Source organism: Photinus pyralis, unplaced genomic scaffold, assembly GCF_008802855.1.
Source record: "Photinus pyralis isolate 1611_PpyrPB1 unplaced genomic scaffold, Ppyr1.3 Ppyr1.4_LG2, whole genome shotgun sequence".
NCBI lineage: Eukaryota > Metazoa > Arthropoda > Insecta > Coleoptera > Lampyridae > Photinus > Photinus pyralis.
In genome coordinates, this window is record NW_022170403.1 from 50058491 (window position 1) to 50078436 (window position 19946).

At 35.9% G+C, this 19946-nt stretch overlaps 1 protein-coding gene across 3 annotated transcripts in view; it reads right to left on the reverse strand.

Moving 5' to 3' along the window:
* The window catches only part of LOC116164522 (phosphatidylinositol 4-kinase beta), an 82345-nt gene that overhangs the window by 25569 nt on the left and 36830 nt on the right, over positions 1-19946 (reverse strand). For all 3 annotated transcript variants that reach the window (XM_031478715.1, XM_031478714.1, XM_031478716.1), the window contains one exon: positions 14688-15485. In XM_031478715.1, the coding sequence (XP_031334575.1) occupies positions 14688-15485 (798 nt within the window). The remainder of the gene's footprint in view (positions 1-14687; positions 15486-19946) is intronic.

Here is a 19946-nt window from a genome sequence, read left to right on the forward strand (position 1 = left end):
GCTCGCGAACACTCGACTTTATTATATAAGCAAATTGGATTGCATTATACGACATTTCCAACTTCGATATTTTTGAGTTATTGTTATAAATTGTAAGTGATAAATATTTATTATCATGACAGCCGAGCGTATGTCTCATCAAAACCAAAAAGTGGTAACGAAATTTAAATCTTATGTGCAATTATGTGCAGATCTGGATTCAACAAATTGAAGACATTTTCAAAAAAAAATCACTTTGTATAGGTGATGTTTTCGTAAACAATATTCTTCACAAATTCAAAAAAATATCAATTCAGTCTGCTTAATAGCATTTTCTTACCACACCAAAACTGAAACTGAGAAATTATATTTGCTGAACAGTGAACAGTGCGAGGCGAAGCCGAGCTACGAACTGTTACGAAACAGAGTGAGGCGAGGCGGCAAACCCGCCGGAGCCGAACGAATGTCTCCTCAAAACCAAAAAGTGTTATCAAAACTAAAAAATCTTATGTAGAATTATGTGCAGATCTGGATTCAACAAGTTGAATGGACATTTAAAAAAGGTGATGTTTCCATAAACAAAAATATTCCTCACAAATTCAAAAAAATTATCAAATCAGTCTGCTTAGTTTCATGTTCTTATCACACCAAAACTAAAACTGAGAAATTCTCCTTGATACATGATACATGGTACATAGGTCGAGTAATCGAAATCAGGAAATTAAACACCGCATGTGAACAGGTCTACAAGATGAAATTTCTAAAACACGATCTTGACTCATACATATGGCGAAAGTTGAGGACATCCAAAATGTAGAAAGATCCTACATATTCTATGGACCTGTGGACTTAAAGGGTAGTGGTCCATTTACCCTAACAAGATATGAAAAACAGAAAATAGAAAAAATATTTAAAAAAATTAAAAGTAGCGCTGTAAATATTTAGCAATACTTCACATACGTCCTAGACATAAATAATACGTTTTATGCGAGGTTTTATGTCTATATTTTTGTTATAGCTTGGGCGCTAAATAAAACGTCATTATTATTTTACTTTTATTTTATTTATCGTGCATTTTTAGCGGTATTTCTATTCATGAAATCAAACTTCATTCTATCCCAAGGATAGGAATTTCCTGGCTAGATTAAGTTTCAAGTAAACTGCTTTTTGCAATTAGTCCGTCAGGTAAATTGAGATTTTCAGGTAGCCATAGAGGTTTCTAGAAATATTATACCAGTTGCTAATATTACTATTGGTATTATCAAAACTTGGATAAGATACTCGTTTAATTTCTATAGCGAAATCTTTATATCTTTGTATCTTCTCTTGTTGTGTTTTAATAATATTATTGGATAGAGAACAACCAACATCATTAGAAAGGGTTTCTTTACTTGTTTTGTCGATGTGAAGTCAAGATCACGATAGAGTGCTTATCAGATCTAATATTGCGATACATTAACATTCGATTCCAAAACAGATGATGGTAGATATTTATACTATGCTTTCAAAGATTTTAGCAAATGGTATTATTGTGCAAATTTACTAAATATAATATTAATATTATTCTTATTATTTTGTGAGCACTTAAGAAAAGGCTGGTTAACTAAATACTTTTATTATTAGTTATTAATAATAATAATAATAATAATAGACTTTATTTGTACATAATTGTGTAAAAGTATATACATATCCTGTATTGGTAGCTAGTACAAAACGGATTGGAAAGCAGTTTCACTGTTCAAAGTTCCAACCCTTATCGCTTCTGTAATATGTGTTATTATATATAGTGTACATGTAAAAAAGAAAGAAAATAAAACAAACAAAAATCATGATTAAAGGTCTAATCTAAAAAAAAGGAAAGAAAAGTGTTTAATTCTGATTCATAAATAAAAGTTTCTTGTATGAATATTTAAATTGCTGTGCCGATTGAAGTTTAAGTGATGATGGCAATTTGTTGTAAATATCATATATACAATACGTAAATGACCGTCGAAAAATCTGCATTCGGTGCGGAGGTGGTGTTATTAATCCTTTAAATCGTAAATTGAAATTGTGCACATCAGTACGATATCTAATTTTTTGATGCAGGTATTGTGGTATTTTTGTACAAATTATGGAATGATAAAGGGAAGCCGAGTGAAGCTTCCTTCTATTACTCATTGTTAGCCATTGAGCTTCTTTAACCTTGTGCGAAATGCGATTATATTTTCTAATACCATATACATAACGTATGCATGAGTTTTGCACATTTTGAATACGACGCATTTCACATTTGGTCAAGCAAGGGCCATATACAACATCACAAAAGTTGAATCGACTTAAAATTAGCGCATCAGTTAGCATTAGTTTTATGTTAGGTGAAATTACATGTCGATGAGGAAAAAGCATTTTTAATCCAGCATAAGATTGTCGGACACATTTAGTAACATGCTCTTTAAAGCGTAAGTTGTTGTCTAGCTCTAACCCTAGGCTCCGCGCTACGTCGGAACACGTTATTGTATTATTGCCTATACTTAGTTTTAATGTGTCCATTGCCTGCTCCTTTAACTTTCCAAAAACCAGAAAAGTAGATTTCGACGCTTTAAGGTTAAGTTGATGTTTACGAGATATATCTTCTAAGATTTCTAGTTCCTTGTTAATTAGGTCATTCATAATACCTATATCAGCAGGAGAGAACGTGTACCTGATTTGAGTATCATCGGCGTATAAGTACCCCTTGCCATGTTTTAAGCAAGTATTAATATGAGAAGTATATACGCAAAACAGCAAAGGACCTAGAACGGAGCCTTGCGGGACCCCACTATTGACTTTCGTCAACGGAGATGTGCCCATATTTGTCTCTACATACTGAGAACGATCTAATAGATAACTTTCCATAAAATCCACGGCTGATCTTGAAAACCCGATAAAATGCAAAATAGCAAGCAATAACCTGTGATTTACAGTATCGAACGCTTTAGAGTAGTCTAATAAGATTAGGACGGTTGTTTTCCCTTCGTCGGTATCCCGTAATATGTCATCTACTATGTTAAGCATGGCTGTAACACAACTGTAACCACGGCGAAATCCAGATTGATTATCAGGCAAGACGTTGTACTCATTCAAGTGCCGTTTAATTTGGTGACACATTATTTTTTCCAGTACCTTAGATAGTACAGGCAAAATGGATATAGGTCTAATATCATTATACGTGGTAATGTTAGATTTTTTCGGAAAAGGAATAATTTTCGATACCTTCCACGCATCGGGGAAAACCCCTTCAAGAAGACAAGAATTCATTAGGTGTACTATATATGGTAGCACACATGGGCAACATAATAGAATCATGTCTATACTAATTCCATCATCACCAATTGCATTCGACTTAATTTCCAATAAACATTTGTATATCACTTCCTCACTGACGGTTGAAAAAGTAAAGAGTGTTTCAAAATGAATTTTGGTGTTTTGTTTATAAAAATCTAACAAACTAGCATCAGGTGAAGAGAAAGTAGAGAATTGCAGGAGACACTTATTAATTTCCTCTGGCTTATTGAGATCATCTGGTAGAGTGTTTGAGTTTGATTTTTTATGTACACCTAAAGCTGTAAGTGTATTCCACAAAACTTTACTATTGCCAAGATTATTTTTTATATTCAGTTGAAGATACTTATTTTTCTCATGAGTTATTACTTGCGTGGTGTAATTTCGTAGAGTTTTATAATAATTCCAGTGACTAGTTGATTTTGTCCTTTTGAACTTTTGGAACGTTTTGTCACGTAATTCCATTAACAATTTCACGGAGTCAGTGAGCCATGGAGGTCTCTGTTTTTTTATTATAACTTCCTTAAGGGGAGACAAGGTATCAAAAATGTTTATTAACAATTGCTTTAGAAGACTTACCTTATCGTTAATGGTACGAATGTAGAGTAAATCGCAAAAGGGCGTGATTGTTAAAAAATGTTCCAAGAGATTTGCATCTATCCGTTTCAAGTTTCTGAACTTTACTTTTGCATGCGTCTGTTGGAATTGCTTGAATCTAAATTTGCAGAACACTAAAAGGTGGTCAGATATATTAAAGACGTCTCTGGTACCACATAAATATGAGTTATCAGCATAATCGCGACAAACTAAAATGATATCCAGCAAGGTAGCGCTGTTTTTGCCTAATCTAGTTGGAGTGTTTATAATTTGCTTTAAGTTTAGGGACTCAATACTGTCACTGAAGTATATAGTTTTACTATTTTGTGCATCAAGTAGATTAATATTAATATCACCACCACAGATTACATCATTACATTCAGTTAAAAAATTAGAGATCGTACCTTCCAAATTGTTAACAAAATCAAAAGCATTTTTTCCTTATCCATTATATTAGCTATTCATTATCTGCAAACTGAACATTAAAATGCAACGCAAACTAGGTGTGATTTCATTTGCAGACCAAAAAGGTACATAGTGACGACGCAATACGTATCTACAACCACTATAGGTTCGTATTTGTCTTGCATTTTTTACCTTACAACACCACCACACGCCACAAATCCTATGTAACTTTAAAGAAATTATAGAAATCATTGCATAATATAGGGAAATCGCAAATGATTTCCGGGAAATCAATGAGAAATCGCAAGTGATTTCCAGGAAATCAACCAGAAATCCCAAGTGGTTTTCGAGAAATCAACGAAATCGCTTAAAAATCGCAAGTGATTTCCAGATTTCTAGAAATACGTGTACGTTTTCACTAGAGTGGTTACCCCCTCGCTTCATGCATTAGTTACTAATTGTTGATTTTATCGAAAATGTAGTTATGACAATATTGTAGCACACAACAAAAGCTTTCATTTAAGAAAATGATGAAGTCGGACCAATGGTTCGAAAGATAGGTATAGTTCATTTTATAAAACTCAACATCCGCCATCTTGGATTGGCCGCCATTTCTATTAGCTACCACTTTGAGATGGCAATTATCGTTTTTTTACATCCTAATGCATGTGTCTAACCGTGGTAAAAAGGAAAATTGGTACCCCCAAATTATACCATTTCCTTAAATTTAGCCAGTTGGCCCATAGACTAATTCCCTATGACTCTTAGATGTGTAACAATTCAATATCTCTTCTCTGTGGTGTAGGCCAAAAGTTTTAGAGTAAAATGTACCCAAAATTATTCTTTGCACCTGAAATTGGAGTTGTAAAAGCTTTCAAACGCATCTTAGTCCTGAAAGAGTACATGGCATGCACATTTGATAATCGCGTGTGTGTATGATTCAAAGATTTAAATTCTTTTTCTGAGGCCACCTGGAATTTGATCAAAACATGCCAAAATCTTGCACCGAGATCCTTGGGAAAAAGACTACGACCATTATCTTTTTATAATGTATAATATTGTGATAGTGTCTATGGACCTTGTTTGGACGTTTCCGATAGAACCAAGATTCAGAAAATGCAAAATTCATGCGTGCGACTCATTTATGGTATTAGAAAGCATGAACACATCTCCCATAAGTTTAATGAATTAAACTGGCTGAATATGGATAATCGGAGATTTGTTCATGCTGCAGTATTATACCACAAAATAATTAATGCAAAAGTTCCTTTGTATCTATATGAAAAGATTAGATTCAATACTAATCCCAGATTGATTCATTTAATCACACCCCCTTATCACAAAACGGCTCTGTTTGAAAGATCATTTACGTACCAAGTGGCTAACCTATACAACTCGCTTCCTGACACTTGTAAAAAACTTAGCACATCTCAATTTAAAAAATACGTCCGCAAAATCGTACTTGACCGGCAGCGGCAATAACATCTTTTTACTGTGTTATTCCATATTACCATGAACCAATGTATTATACATCATATAGTTAGTAGTTATCACAAATTAATTCTTTTTTTAAATTTTTGTCTGCTAGTCCATTGCACAACATTATTAATATGTTAAATATAGTTATGAGTGGGTAGTGTGGAAGAGCAGATCAGGCGTATCCTCGTCTGTATCTGAACATCGCCCAATTTAGTTGCCCTCTACTTTTTATACTATAATAATTGTGTTAATTTTTTAATTTTTTGTTTTTTTGTTTTAGTTGACGGGTTAACTAAATAAAACCATTATTATTATTATTATTATTATCTCAATGCCCATGACATGAATTTGATGCACTTTTGTTAACTAAGTATAATAATATGTATTTTGTAAGATTAAAATACATGATCGTTGAAAAAGTGATGGTAAACTGAGGATCCTTCGATATTTCGTTGTATCGGTTTGTTACAAAATAAGTCGTTTTAATATCCCATATTTTTTAGCGCGCTATTGTCCGCACTGTGTCCGTCTGTTCGCCTGTAACACTACTAGTCCTCCGGTTAAAGCTTTACCGACGACAAAACATTTTTTGGATTTGTCACTTGCTTTCCGAGGAAAATGCGCTTTCGTCGGTCGCGAGTGACCACCTTTTTAACTTGGTTTTCATTGTTATTTTTCTCAGCTGCAGTAAGCTTAAATAAAGTACCACTACCGATGAGGTCGATTGGTCCATAAAAGAGAAACGAGCACACATGTATAATAATCCTTAATCGCGTAACAGTTCTTAACCTCAAACTGAAATAGTAAATATGCACCAAAACCACTAGATTCATTGAATAGCATACAGAGTGGCCCAACGAGAAGTATACAGAGGGCTTTTGGTTTTGGGGTATTAAATTTAGAAATTTCGAAAAATCCTCGAACACGTCAATTTTGTATTCGAGGGGGATAACTTTTGGAATACAAATCACGTAGGGAGCTTAACCCCTAAATGGAATCCTATGGCAAATGGCACATTATTTGAAAGTCAATTTAATCGTGATTACTAATCTGCTTTGCTTTTTAAATTCTATTGATTCGTTTCGGAGATATTCGCATTTGAAATGGTTTTTTCTAAAAAACCAAAACAAATGCGATCTACGTCACCTTGTATTAAAATTTTTAATACAAGGTTTAAATTGTGCAAAAAATAACAAATGACTTTAAACACACAACATTTATTTCAATAAATGCTCGAATTGCCTTCCGCCTTCTTCCATGCAATAATAAAGATTTGCTTCAAAACGCTGCCGCACATGTTGCAAGATTTCAGGGGTAATCGCTCGAAATTGTTGAGTTATACCATAGTGTATTCTATTCTTACACTATGGTTATACGTGCTCGCAACCCTTGTAATGTTCCGGGCGGAGTAGCATAAACTTTATTCTTTAAAAATCCCCACAAGAAGTAATCTAAAGGACTTAAATCAAGGGGAAAAAACCATTTCAAATGCGAATATCTCTGAAACGAATCAATAGAATTTAAAAAGCAAAGCAGATTAGTAATCACGATTAAATTGGCTTTCAAATAATGTGCCATTTGCCATAGGATTCCATTCAAAATTTTAGGGGTTAAGCTCCCTATGTAGAGGGGTGAAGACTTGGGTTCGTGATTTGTATTCCAAAAGTTGTCCCCCTAGAATACAAAATTGACGTGTTCGAGGATTTTTCGAAATTTCTAAATTTAATACCCTAAAAGCCCTCTTTATACTTCTCGTTGGGCCACTCTGTATATTAAAACCACACAAACCCAGACGCAAACATAATGTTAGGCGAGATGTTAGGCAATGTCAGTAGTTCGATGTTAACAAAACAAGTAAAACAGTTCGGTATTACTCGAGGTATACTCTACTATTACTCGAAATTATTCAACTATTACTCAAATCGTGTACACCAAATTACTCCATCGATTTACCCCTCGTTTTGAGATCTCAGCGCCGCAACAATAACCTGGAATTTTCTTTTTGTAAGAAGCGAGTGAATAAAATGGTATAAAAAAGTTCGTCGCCATTTTAATCTTGCGAGTCATGAGAGTGTACCCACTCGGTAACACCATTTTAGGTTGGGTTGAATTATTTCGTTTAAGAGTAACAGTGATAAATAGAAAACCTCGTTCCCCAGTAGACTTGTCCATGTGCCAGTGCCACTGCTTTTTGTGGGGTTGCCTCAAGTCACGTGTATATGAGCATGAGCATAAACCACGCACACTTGAAGAACTGAAGGAAGCAATTTGTGTGGAAGTCGTTCAATAATTGGCAGGGCAGAGCGTGGGCCAACTTCCGAGAGCGTCTTGTGAAGTGCATCACTCAAAACGGTCGTCACCTGGCAGAGTTTCCCAAGCATTAATTTTTTAAAATGGCAGCATAATGAAAATATTATTCTGTAAGTATTTTTTTAATACACACGTAAGGACATATTGTTTTTTTAAAAACATCCGTCCTTTCTGTCTCACCCTGTATTATTTTGCATATTTGTAAAGATTACATTCCTTACCCGTTTACTTAATCCATTTCCTGAAATAATCTGCATTACATTTCCTAAATGTACTCGATAAAACCCACAAATTAGTTTCGTATAAAAATTGCTTTCAATGGATTACATTTTACGATCATTGTCGGGGGCGTTATAATCGTTATAGGACAGTTTACGAAATTATGATTTCTTTTTGTCTAAATTGAATTTCCCAATATACTACTCGTACTGTATTGGTTAAGTAATTTTTGGTAAATCGTTTATTAACTAGGTATACATTTGTTATACAAATCTATGTATTTCTGGAATGCTATTGCTAAGTTCACGCGAGCGATGAAAATACGGAAGTTTTATATTAGAATCTCCTAAAAATCCATAACATCTTCGGGGTCTCCTCGTAAATCTACAAGATAGGTATCTTCTAGGATATTTTTAAAATCTACGGAAAATCGGGATAATTCCGTTTCAAGCAAAAATAATCGCAAGAGTATTTCAGAGGGGGTTGGGTGAATCTGTCAGGGACCCAATTTATTTTTGTACTAACTAACACAAAATACAAACTGTGACACTGACGGATCGAATCGTCTCAGGTTTTTACTTGGGTTTTTAAAATCTTTCTGAAATATTTATTTATTTATTATCCCTAAAGTTGGAAAATGTTGGTTTCAACAGGTACTCGCATACAACGCCCTAATCGTGTGCGAATATTTATCGGTAAAATTTTCAGGGAAATGAAAAATATGTTCGATAGGTATTCTCGCACGATTTGTTTGAATTGTACGCGAGTTGTAACGAAGCACCCAATTTCCGCCTTGAAATACATACTCGAAGGTTAACTGTTTTGTAGTTCTTCTTCTTAATACATAATTATTAAATCGTAACAATTGCAGATACTACCTTCTTGCTTAGGACGGCAATGTAGGAATATTTAAATTGTTTTTACAGCTGCCGAAAGCTCTCTTGCGAGCTCTCTTGCCACGGAAGAAAAAAGAGAATCAATCTTATTAAGACTATTTCAATAAGTATAATTAACCGTAATTAGTTGCATGGATTACAGATATCAACCTCCGATTAATTTGGGATTACATCCGTTAGGTGCGCTCTCAAAAAACTTTAAGTTTGACACCGGTCGATAATTTTCCGATGTCGGGGAAAGGCGTAATTAATTAAAAACAGTTTTAATTTGTTTGAACGTATCGAAGGTATAATAAGGGTATGAGACGGGAATTCTAGTTTGTCCCTTACTCGAAATTGATAAATAGATAACACACTACATTTTGTAAGTACTGAAATTTTGAGCTTTGCCGTTAATTTACGTTTACAACCGTACTGTATTTAAATCATCGATCTTTTGCTTTTTGTGTTTCAACCGTAGTAAATTTGTAAGTAATTCCCGTTTCTTGGCGGAAGTAATCGGAATTTTCTGATTTCTGTATCATAAAACTCTTTAATTACGCATCTTTTCTCTAATTTGGCCATCATCGTATCTTCTATGGTTCGCCATTCCCATTCCTATCAAGACAACATGTTTTCCCGCTCGTTTTGCCAGTTTCCCAACGAAATTCGCGCCGTAGTTTCAACGTTGGAAATGTTTGTGGTTTCGTATATGGGTACCAAGTTCGGAATTTCGTTCAAGGCGAAAATACAACGGTGTCGCATTAATTGACGATTGCATCGTACTCGATCGTGATCGGTAGGTGAAGGAAAAGTCATGGAGGCTGTCCATACGGTATTTAGTAGTGCTCTCGGTAGTGCTTAATTGTTTTGTTAATTCCAATCTTATCCTTGTTTCTTCCCATAGTATATTACCGTGGCTAAATGGGCTTAAATCCCCAAAAAAAGCCTTATTAAAAAAAAAATTCCAATCTAAAATTCTCGCATCTTTTTTGATAGTGTTACGAGCGTGTTACCTCGCATGTGTTACGATGCTTATTATTCAGAAGGCTGACGTTTGCAAGTGATCCGATTGAATACGAGTTAATTGTGTTTTACATATGGCGATATACGGTTGTCATTTCCAATGTCTCCGATGGTTGAATGGATTGCGAAATCTGTGAATTTTTTACTATCAATCTAACCAGAAAAAGAGCAAGATACATTTTTCCTGCATTAACGCACAGGATTCCTTGCGTACCCTACAAGGAATCATCGATTTGGTAATTTGACAAAAGTCATTATTGAGACTGCAACAAATTTTGCATGGTTCAACGAAATAAATTGCGGATAAGAACTTTCAGTGAATATTCGCGATTGATAGTCTCAGCTTTCCACACACAGATATCTCGAGCGCAGTCGAATGTATATCGGCGATTTCCAAAAAAATAATCATAGATGTCGCTGAAAATCCCAGAATGTCCAATAGTCCTGTGGCTGGATATACTTCTGTACAAAGTTGCATTTACGGGGAATCACTTGCATCTGTCTGCTTCCTTATGGGTCAGAGTTCATGAAAAACTCGGGTGACAGCCGACTAGTTCCAGCACTAGGTGTACGATGACGTCATTTTATGCATAGTTACACAAAACCAACTTTATTGCGGTAATGATTGATCCTAGCGTGTTTTCACCTATTACTAAAAATATTTATTAGTAAAAAATGAATAAATTTGGTCACCAGTAAAAATTTCGTACCCTTAGCAGTTACGAAGATATAACGAAAAATAGGTGGTTCACTACAGCAAAATTTCTAGCGAGTTCTCGAGGACGCAGATTACTAAATTTCAACAGCTTTTCAACCTACCTTTAAATTCGCAATATAAGTGCCGCAATTCCATTGCCAGTTCAAATGGATAGCTTCTGGCCATCTCCGGGTAACAAAATGGAGCTGCAGAATATAATCAGAAAGCGACTTTTGGAACTATCCGATAAGGAGAAAGTACTCTATCTAAGCGCTACTACAGTTCCCGGTTATAAATGTATAAAAAATTATCAAAGTCCTCGTGTGCGATCGAAGGGACTTCAGCCTCGACTTCAGTGCATTTTTGTGTGGCAGATCAGTATTCTATTAGCCTTTTCGACTCAACCATCAATAACAGATCTTGTCGAAGGCTACTACATTCACTAACCCTTTCCCACTTTCCGCGTGCACCCGCAATTCGCTTTTAAAGTTAAAATCGTGTCGGGGGATACCACATTCCACGTCCCGTTCACCTGCAATTCGCTTCTATTGGCGACACGAGAAAGAGAGACAGCGATTCGAGATTTACGAAACGTTAAACCGCGTGAGTTCGCAACGGAAGGTAAAAGGCGCCCGAAGTTGACTACTTCTCGTAGACGCGCGCGCGCGCCTCGCAAAAGGTCGTTAATTTCGCCCCTAGGACAAAAAACAAAAATCCGCCACGCAGGAGTTGTGCGCGTTTACATCTTTCCGACGACACCAATTTGAAAAGAATCGGACCAAAACTGTGGTAGAAGATAGGAAAAAACTGAAAAACCTTCACGTTAGTATACTACGCTCGAGGATGACGCCCAGATGTCGCCAACCCCACATCATGTAGCCATGTCCCTAAGGTTGACAAATTTCACGGCCTTGTAAGCCAGCCAAAGTGAGATTAAAAGCTACTTTTTACAAATAAATTTGCAAAAATGCGCTAAAAAATACGAAGTGAAGTCACTCAAATAATCGAACTTAAATACAATCAACTGGAGGAGGCAGATTTACGATTGATGGTTCATCTTCTTGATGCTGCGCAGAAAGGGACACAGAGTACACAGACTTTCTAGTGCTATGTGCATATCACTAGAAAACTATTAGCTTCCATGACATGAAGGTAAGTCCTGGTCATTTGATTATTTTATATTAATTTTTTATAGGAACTATGGATGAGAATGAGTGTAGGTGATTCTACTCGATATGTACCGGTGCACACGCTGGCTGAAAATTGTGGCCCAAGTCTCTGTAACGCTCTTCCTGCTTTCCATGCAGTTACGAGATGCAATTTTACAAGCAAAGTTAGAACAAAAGTCGCTGCCCTTAAAAATAACCCAGAAGACTACCTTACCCAGTTTGGAAAGACAACTGAGGAGGATGCAATAAGCTTAAGCCTGCAAGAATCGGAAATTTTTTTAGTGCGAGTGTTGCAGAAAGGAGGTACTACTGGTACGTTTTGCAATACCATGAATGAACTGCGGCGATATCAATATCACCAAGGTACAACGGCCATATAAAATCTAGCACCCACTAGCGGAATGATAAAAGGGCAATTATTGCGTGCCTTATACTACACTGTAATACAGGTAACGTCAACCCGTTTTCGTAGGGGAGCTAGCTCGAAATCCAATGAACGAGAATGATCAAAATTTTAACCGATAGAGTTCAATTTCGCCCTATCCGAGTATGCTAAAATCGACCGTCTGTCGCCTCAGGTCATATTACTTAAGGCGCTACGAGTACCAATTCTAAAAGGTTGTTTTTCGAAAAAAAGTTATACACCAAATGAAAACGTTGATAATAGCTCTTAAAAAAATATTTTAAAAAATCGCGCGCATTTGATAACTCCGTAAAAAAACAATTCTTAGTCGGTTTTTCACGAACTTTCTACTGATATAACTAGGTTACCGTTGGATGAATGAAGCTGCTTTTTTACAGATTAATGATAGACACAGCCAATGACTTAATGGTGTATATTTTTTAAATTTTTTCTCTAATTATAAGATGATCTTATTATAATAAGATATCAAACAATTACAGAAAAAATTTAAAAAAAGAAACACTGTCATAGTCATTGGCTTTACCTATCATTAGTCTGCAAAAAAATCAGTTTTTGGTTTTTTGGTTTTGTAAATGTAGAAGTAAAAAAAACTATGGACTGCAAAAATCCTTTCAAAAGCAGAACGTAGAAGAGGAAAACAATTTTTATCAACAATACTTACACTTTGTTTATTGCAGTAATAAAAGAGAAAACTGAATTTTTTTGTAACACCGTCTAATGTCCGATCACATATCTCCGAAATCCTGCGTGATATCAGATTTTGAGTAATAAACAAATTTATTCATTTTTTAAAGGCCAACATTTTTGATAATAATAAGACAAAACATGCTACGACCACACCTTGCCGAAATAAAGGCGATTTACGTAAACATTTATAATTTTTGTGTATGACGTCATTGTGCCGCTGAGTGCAGGTCATGATAGACTGTCACCCAAGTTTTTCGTAAAGCTTGACCCATATGGATGTGGATGGAGAGAGGTGATTTTCCGTACGTGTAACTTTGTATAGAAGTAAATACCCAGCGACTCGATTACAAGGATATCCCGTGGATGTTTAGTGTACAAAACTTTATCTGTAATTCTCTACTCGGAAATAAGCGTAGTGAGGTCCTCTTAACTTTCAGTGTATTTTTTCGCCAAAATCTACGACGAAATACCCGATCACACACGTTTGTCTTCAGCCAAAAAATGGAGTAGCACCTACCTACCTATTTTTGCGAGAATACTGAAAGAGCTTTTAGAGAAGTATTCGCATTAAAAGTTGATGACAGCGATAAATAAATTTCTCTGGACAGATTTCTTTAAATATTTGGGGATAACTGAGTATGTTTTCGGTTATCACCGGTTAGCTTCGGGGACGTTCACGGATATCTCCGGATATTTTCGGTCGACAAACATCTTGAAGATCTGTGGATTTCTGATACTAGACATCAACTCCGATATTGCTCTTCTAGAAAGCCAGACGCAAAATAGCATTTTGAAATACCAGTTTTTCGATTACTCCAATACAATTGGCTGTTTACAACTACCTTAACTTCTACCATAGTGTAAAAAAATTGTGTTATTTATTATTTATTTATTTATTTTGCCTTTTATTTTTAAGTGGGCGGGGTTTCAGCCGAGGCTGCTCTACCAACCCAACCCACTATACATTTACAAATATCCATGCCCGAACCCGGATTTGAACCAGGGACCCTGTACCGCAGTCGAGCTTCCACTGAACTGCGCTACACGGGCCGTGTTTACTGTATGCTTTTACTGAATGTTCGGGAGGCTTCTTACAATGTCTTAAATTCACAGCATTCGCCGAAAGCTACATCACCAATTTCTGACCATATGCAGGCCATGGTATCCAGAAACCCGAAAAATCAATTTTAGTTTTAAAACATTTCATAATATACAGACTCGTTTTAAATTGAAAATACCTACTATGCACTGTGACAATGGCAGTTTTTTCATTTTATGCAGTTTTGAACCGAAACATCTCCAGAATTTTGAAACTTTACCAAAGATGCATACAATTTACTTATGAAAATAGAAACGCACTGTTTGATATTTAATTGACACAATGTAAATGAAGATTTACACTGAAAGTGAAAGTATGTGAAACCATTCTTCACACATTAACGAACAGTACCATAAAGTTGAGAAAGTAACGATAATTGTGTTTTTAATTAAAAATTAGCATACTATTGCAGACTTACCTATGAACTAGATATGGATGAATAACTTCAGCAACATTGTGCATATGAATATATAAACAAACCAGCTGCGGAAGGTAGAAGTCCACTTGTGAATCCTGGAAACTAAACATTCTATTCGCTATATAACATTGAACACCAGGCTCTTTGCTTTTAAATAGGTAATGCATAGCCATAGGCACATCGAACACTTTGCTTTCGAGCAACCGTAGTATACCCGTGCTGGGTTTTGGGGGTTGCAGGTCATATACAGATCGAGAACTACTTAACGTATTATCACTTGCTGCTCGTACATCGTTTACGTTCGCTTTTTCACTATTCGCCGGATGTTTATGTACACTTTCACAACCGATTTGTAAGTTACTTGGTCCATCACACACACTAATTAGACAATCCGAATGTGGCGTACTCGACAGTATATCAGATCCTTCACATATATCAGCACCGGAGTCTAAGCTTTCGCGACTTCGATTATTCGCGTTACTCAACAACTCCTCATTAGAACCTCTAATCATATCGTTAACGCATCCATCTGAACTACATAATATACCCGAATCGTCCGAGCCCAAACTCGCCAGTTCGTCTCTTTGCGTTTTCGCAGCGGACTGACCGGTGCAATTAGTATGCCCATCTGATGATGTAACTGTTGTGACGTTTTCGCATTCGGGACTAGGAGTTACATCTACTTCGGGAATCCTTTGGAGAGCGGAGTCCAAGCTACGGTTCCGATGGTGAAGGGTGAGGTGAGTATTTGTAACCGTTGTGACTTGTGTTATTGGAGGAAGTAGAATGCCCATAGATCTGCAATGACAAAAAAGAACATTAGTGGATGTTTTCCTGATGAGTGATGATAGTTCAATTCAACTAACCCTCATAGGTAATGGGTATTTCTAGAGCTTTCCTGCAATGGTTACATTTCTTAAAATAAATATAAGCAAATAATAAAAAGCGTTGCAAAATAAGGCTAACAAATTGGTTTGTTTGCACGGCAATAATTTCAATATCTCGCCTCCAACTTTAATGTGAAAAACAATTGCGCTATTACTTCAATCAATTTTCATCTATATTGAAATAATTCACTTAATTTCCAGTAAACACGGATAAGTTCAATACGTACCTAACCTTAACCTTATATAGTTTATATATTCAGCAAGATCGATTAGTAATCGTTTGGAAAAATAATAATCAAATTTTAATCGAAACTTCCGTGCATAATTAATACACTAATTAATAAATGCATTCTTTTAATTTTTAATTTAGTTTTTAACTATTTTATGAGGGAATTGTCAATAGAAGCCTGAAAACGCCCACTTGCTATGAACTATGACAGTCGCCAATCATCAGGAGTAATTGCAGCTATTGTTGATCGAGTTCCCATGTCCAAACAGACTCACCCGTTGAATGTTGATTTACTTTTCTTGATCATAGCCTGTATTCACGCGAGAGGACTTTTTAAAACTCGTTTTTAAGTTTAGTGAAATATGCAACTGTCGATCCTTTTTTGATTATGTAAAAAACAACCGTAACAAAAGGAAGTTGGTATTCATATCAGTCACCGCCTGCTTGAATTTGATATTAATATTATATTTATATTAAACGTTTTTCATAGCTAAGGAGATTTTTGAAAATGGACACTTTTCAGTTTTTATAAATAACCTTTAATTTGGCTCGGTTTCTCGAAACGGTGATGTGATGCAACGTATCCTGTCAGTTTTTAAACTTCTATCGTTCGAGCTTTTATAAATTTCATTAAAGGAGAAAAATCAAGCTATACGCCACTGGAAATGTTTTACCGCGAGAATCATAGCAATTCAAATTACACCAGGACGAAGGATGCACTTGATTTCCTCTTCAAGCAAAAGCGGAGCCGATTGCGAAGGAAACATTGTCGACACAACTACTAAGGTCTACTTTTCCACAAGTGTAGGTCACCTTCACCTTTCATTTAAGATTAACCGGCTGTTGATATAAGAGATATTGAATGGAACTTTTCCACCTTGTTGAAAAGGCGACTTTGAATTCAATCCCGGCTTCATTTTTTATTTCTTATCTACAAAGTACAATAAAAATAAAAAGACCCGTGTGTCCTCAATTTTTATTTGCGAGTAAATTAAACCCAAAATAAATTATTGAAAAGCTGTGTTTTTCGTCCGAATTTGAAACGCTTCAGTCTAAATACGTCACAAACCTACAACCAATCACGTAGAAGTGAGCCGGCAACCTTGTGCGAGGGTCTGACGTTTGTCGGATTTGACGTTTTAAGAGGCATGTTTAACTGCATCTAAAGCGAAAGTGAACGACAAGTGACAAGGGCCTGTAACAGGTGACGCAAGTTACAAATGACATTCTCCTGCAATATTAATATTGCCAATTCGTTATGTCATCTGAATGGTTCTAGGAGCTGATTGGTGGGGCTTATTAGGTCACAGAGCGCGCCACAATCATATCGTTTTGAATAAACCCTTAAAACCGCACATGTTCATTATTTGTTTGCTAATCAGCCTCTATTTTTAAATAAACTTTCACTGTCCAAAAAAATGTTTTATGGTTTCAGGTACACGCTTATTAAATTAGAACTACGGAATTCAACTATACTGTAAACTCCCATTATGATTTTTGTTATCGGCTTGTACAGTGGATCGGAGGTTTCTGTTTGTTGTGTGTGAGAGCGTAAAATATTTATTGAATTTGTTTTTGTCTTGCCATAATCTTATACTAGCTAGTAATTGATGATAAAATGAAAGAAAGCCTCGCAAGGAGATTAAAATGGTCTTGATCGAGGTCCATAGAATTTACCCTACGAGAGTGCTGTGTTCTTGTTTAGTTTACACACCATTTTAAGTGTAAATGATTTGCACCTGACTATGGAACTCAGTCCTAGAGTTGCCTTTGTTTGGCGCGGAAGTCAAGTAAGATTTTATGCTCGGGCACAAATTATGCTATTATTGTAGGTATTATTAGGTTACCCTCCAAGTTTTTATGACTCCACAAGACCATGGTATTTTGATACAATCTTACTCTGCTCAAATGCCAAATGTGATTATTTTTCATGACTCATGCAGACTAGAATACTGTTATGTGATGTGATGGGTCTCGTAACCCTACTCTGTATACAAATATGACACCTCTTTTATTATACAGGATTTGTATAAAAGTATCGGGAATGATATTTTGCCGGCGTGACTGTACGTCGCAGTGCGCTTGCTCAGGATCGGCTCGGTAGCGGAGGGCCCGACCTTAAAAAAACGCCAACTGAGCAGTCGTCTCCAAGCACAAGTTTTTAGTGAACTCCTATCGAGTGACTTGTTGCAAGCTATAATAGAGATCTAGCGATTGAACAGCGGTATGCCATTAAATTGTGTTGAACTAGAGTGCAGAAACGTTGGGTATGATCCGCCAGGTGTTCCAAGACGAAAGCATGTCAAATACTGTCGTCTTTAAGTAGCACAAGCTCTTGAAAGATGGCCGAAAAAGCGTCCCGAATTAATTTCATGTCCTAATGCAGGCGCCTGAGCTTTTAACCATGAACAAAAACGATATATTATGTATATTTTTCGCATCATGATTGCTATTTTTACGAGGGCGTATAACAAATAAAAAATTGGGATTGCGCAAATACAAAAGTTGGAATGCGCATGCGCAATATTTTTTTTTCATTTGCCTGAGGTAGGAATAACACAGAAACCGGACATTCGTACGTTCTTTGTTATAAAAGAAACCTTTTTTAGAGGTTTGGGCAGTTTTTGGGCTGTAACTTTTTGCCCCGTTAGTCTACATAGCCGAAAAACAATAGCGACCTTTCTTATACGTATACTGAAGAACATGTGTATCAATTTTCAAAGCGATCGGACGTTTCTGCACAAAATTATCGTGCACACGGACAGACAGACGAACAGACAGGCAGCAATACAAAATTATAAACGATCTCGAGGATCGTTAATAAATTTATCTGAAATATTTGCATGGCAATAGAGTATCGGCTATAACAAAGCAACGCCTATTTTTAAATGCAGACATCATTAAATTGGCTTGTGGTTAGCGAGAGAATGATAGGAATTTACCGCTACACAAAAAATCGTTAGGGTTCCGAAAACGTCTAAGGTTAGAAGTTATAAAAACATTTCTGCGGCGGTGATTATACCATTTATTTATGTTACATAATCGTTATTTTCTGGATCCTTTTACTTTCGATGATTAAAGTTAATAGCACGTGAAACAGTTCTCTATTTATGGTCATCGTTTGACCTGCTGTAAATTTTACCGTATCCCTAATAACCGAACATCAGAATTGCAATAATTAAATAAACCAACTTTTAATTTGGTAATCGGAAATAGTTACCTGTTATAATAATGAAACTGTTAATGACCGATTTAAATTTTAAATAAGAAACCATTCCATGTTAATGTAAAGGTGTTTTGCAAATGTGATTGATTTCACTTACAATTAGTACCATCTGTTTGTTAGATCTGTTTGTACCAAATACAAGACAAAATTATTTAAACAGAATTCAGAACTCCATTCAAAAACATTCAAAAATTATCCAATGATTCAACTGAACGTGAATCCTATTTGGACATGTTTTGACACTAATTAGGTATATGATGATATATTTATAAATCCCTTAGGATTCCTCGGAATAAGTTGAGTGATTTATTGAATGTAGGTACTTTATTCTAAGTATGGTCACTACCTACTACAACTTGTTCGAGGTCGCGCTGTACCTAATCCTACAAAAGTCTGGAGGAAACTGGACTCTGGCGACGCCGATTCATTTTTATAAAGGAAAGAGCGCACAACATTCTTAGTTGTTAATTCCAACATTATATTAAAATGTGATTGATTAAATCTAAGTAACGTTTCCATTTTTTCAGGTATAAGGCATTTTTTTAATTGAACTGAAAAATACACCATTAAAAAGCTTCATCTTTTGTCTATTTTTCAACATAGTCGCCAGATTTTTCTACGCATTTTTGATGACGAGAAATCCACTTTTTTGAAAATCCGCTTCAAAAAAGTCCGCGGCGCATGGTCATGGTGCAACCGTACGCTATTAGTCAGGCAGTCTTCCTCTTCGGCGATTTTGAATGGCTCGTCTAACTTTTTTCCAAGGTCTAGTACAACGTTCCGAATCAATGGTGGCCCCTCTAGGAATAAATTCGGTAAGCACGATACCCATACAATCTCAATCGAGGTCTCAATTCCCAAACACCAATCGCTGCATGAATTTAGCACCTGGTGCTGGCGGTGGTGGGAGGTTGCAT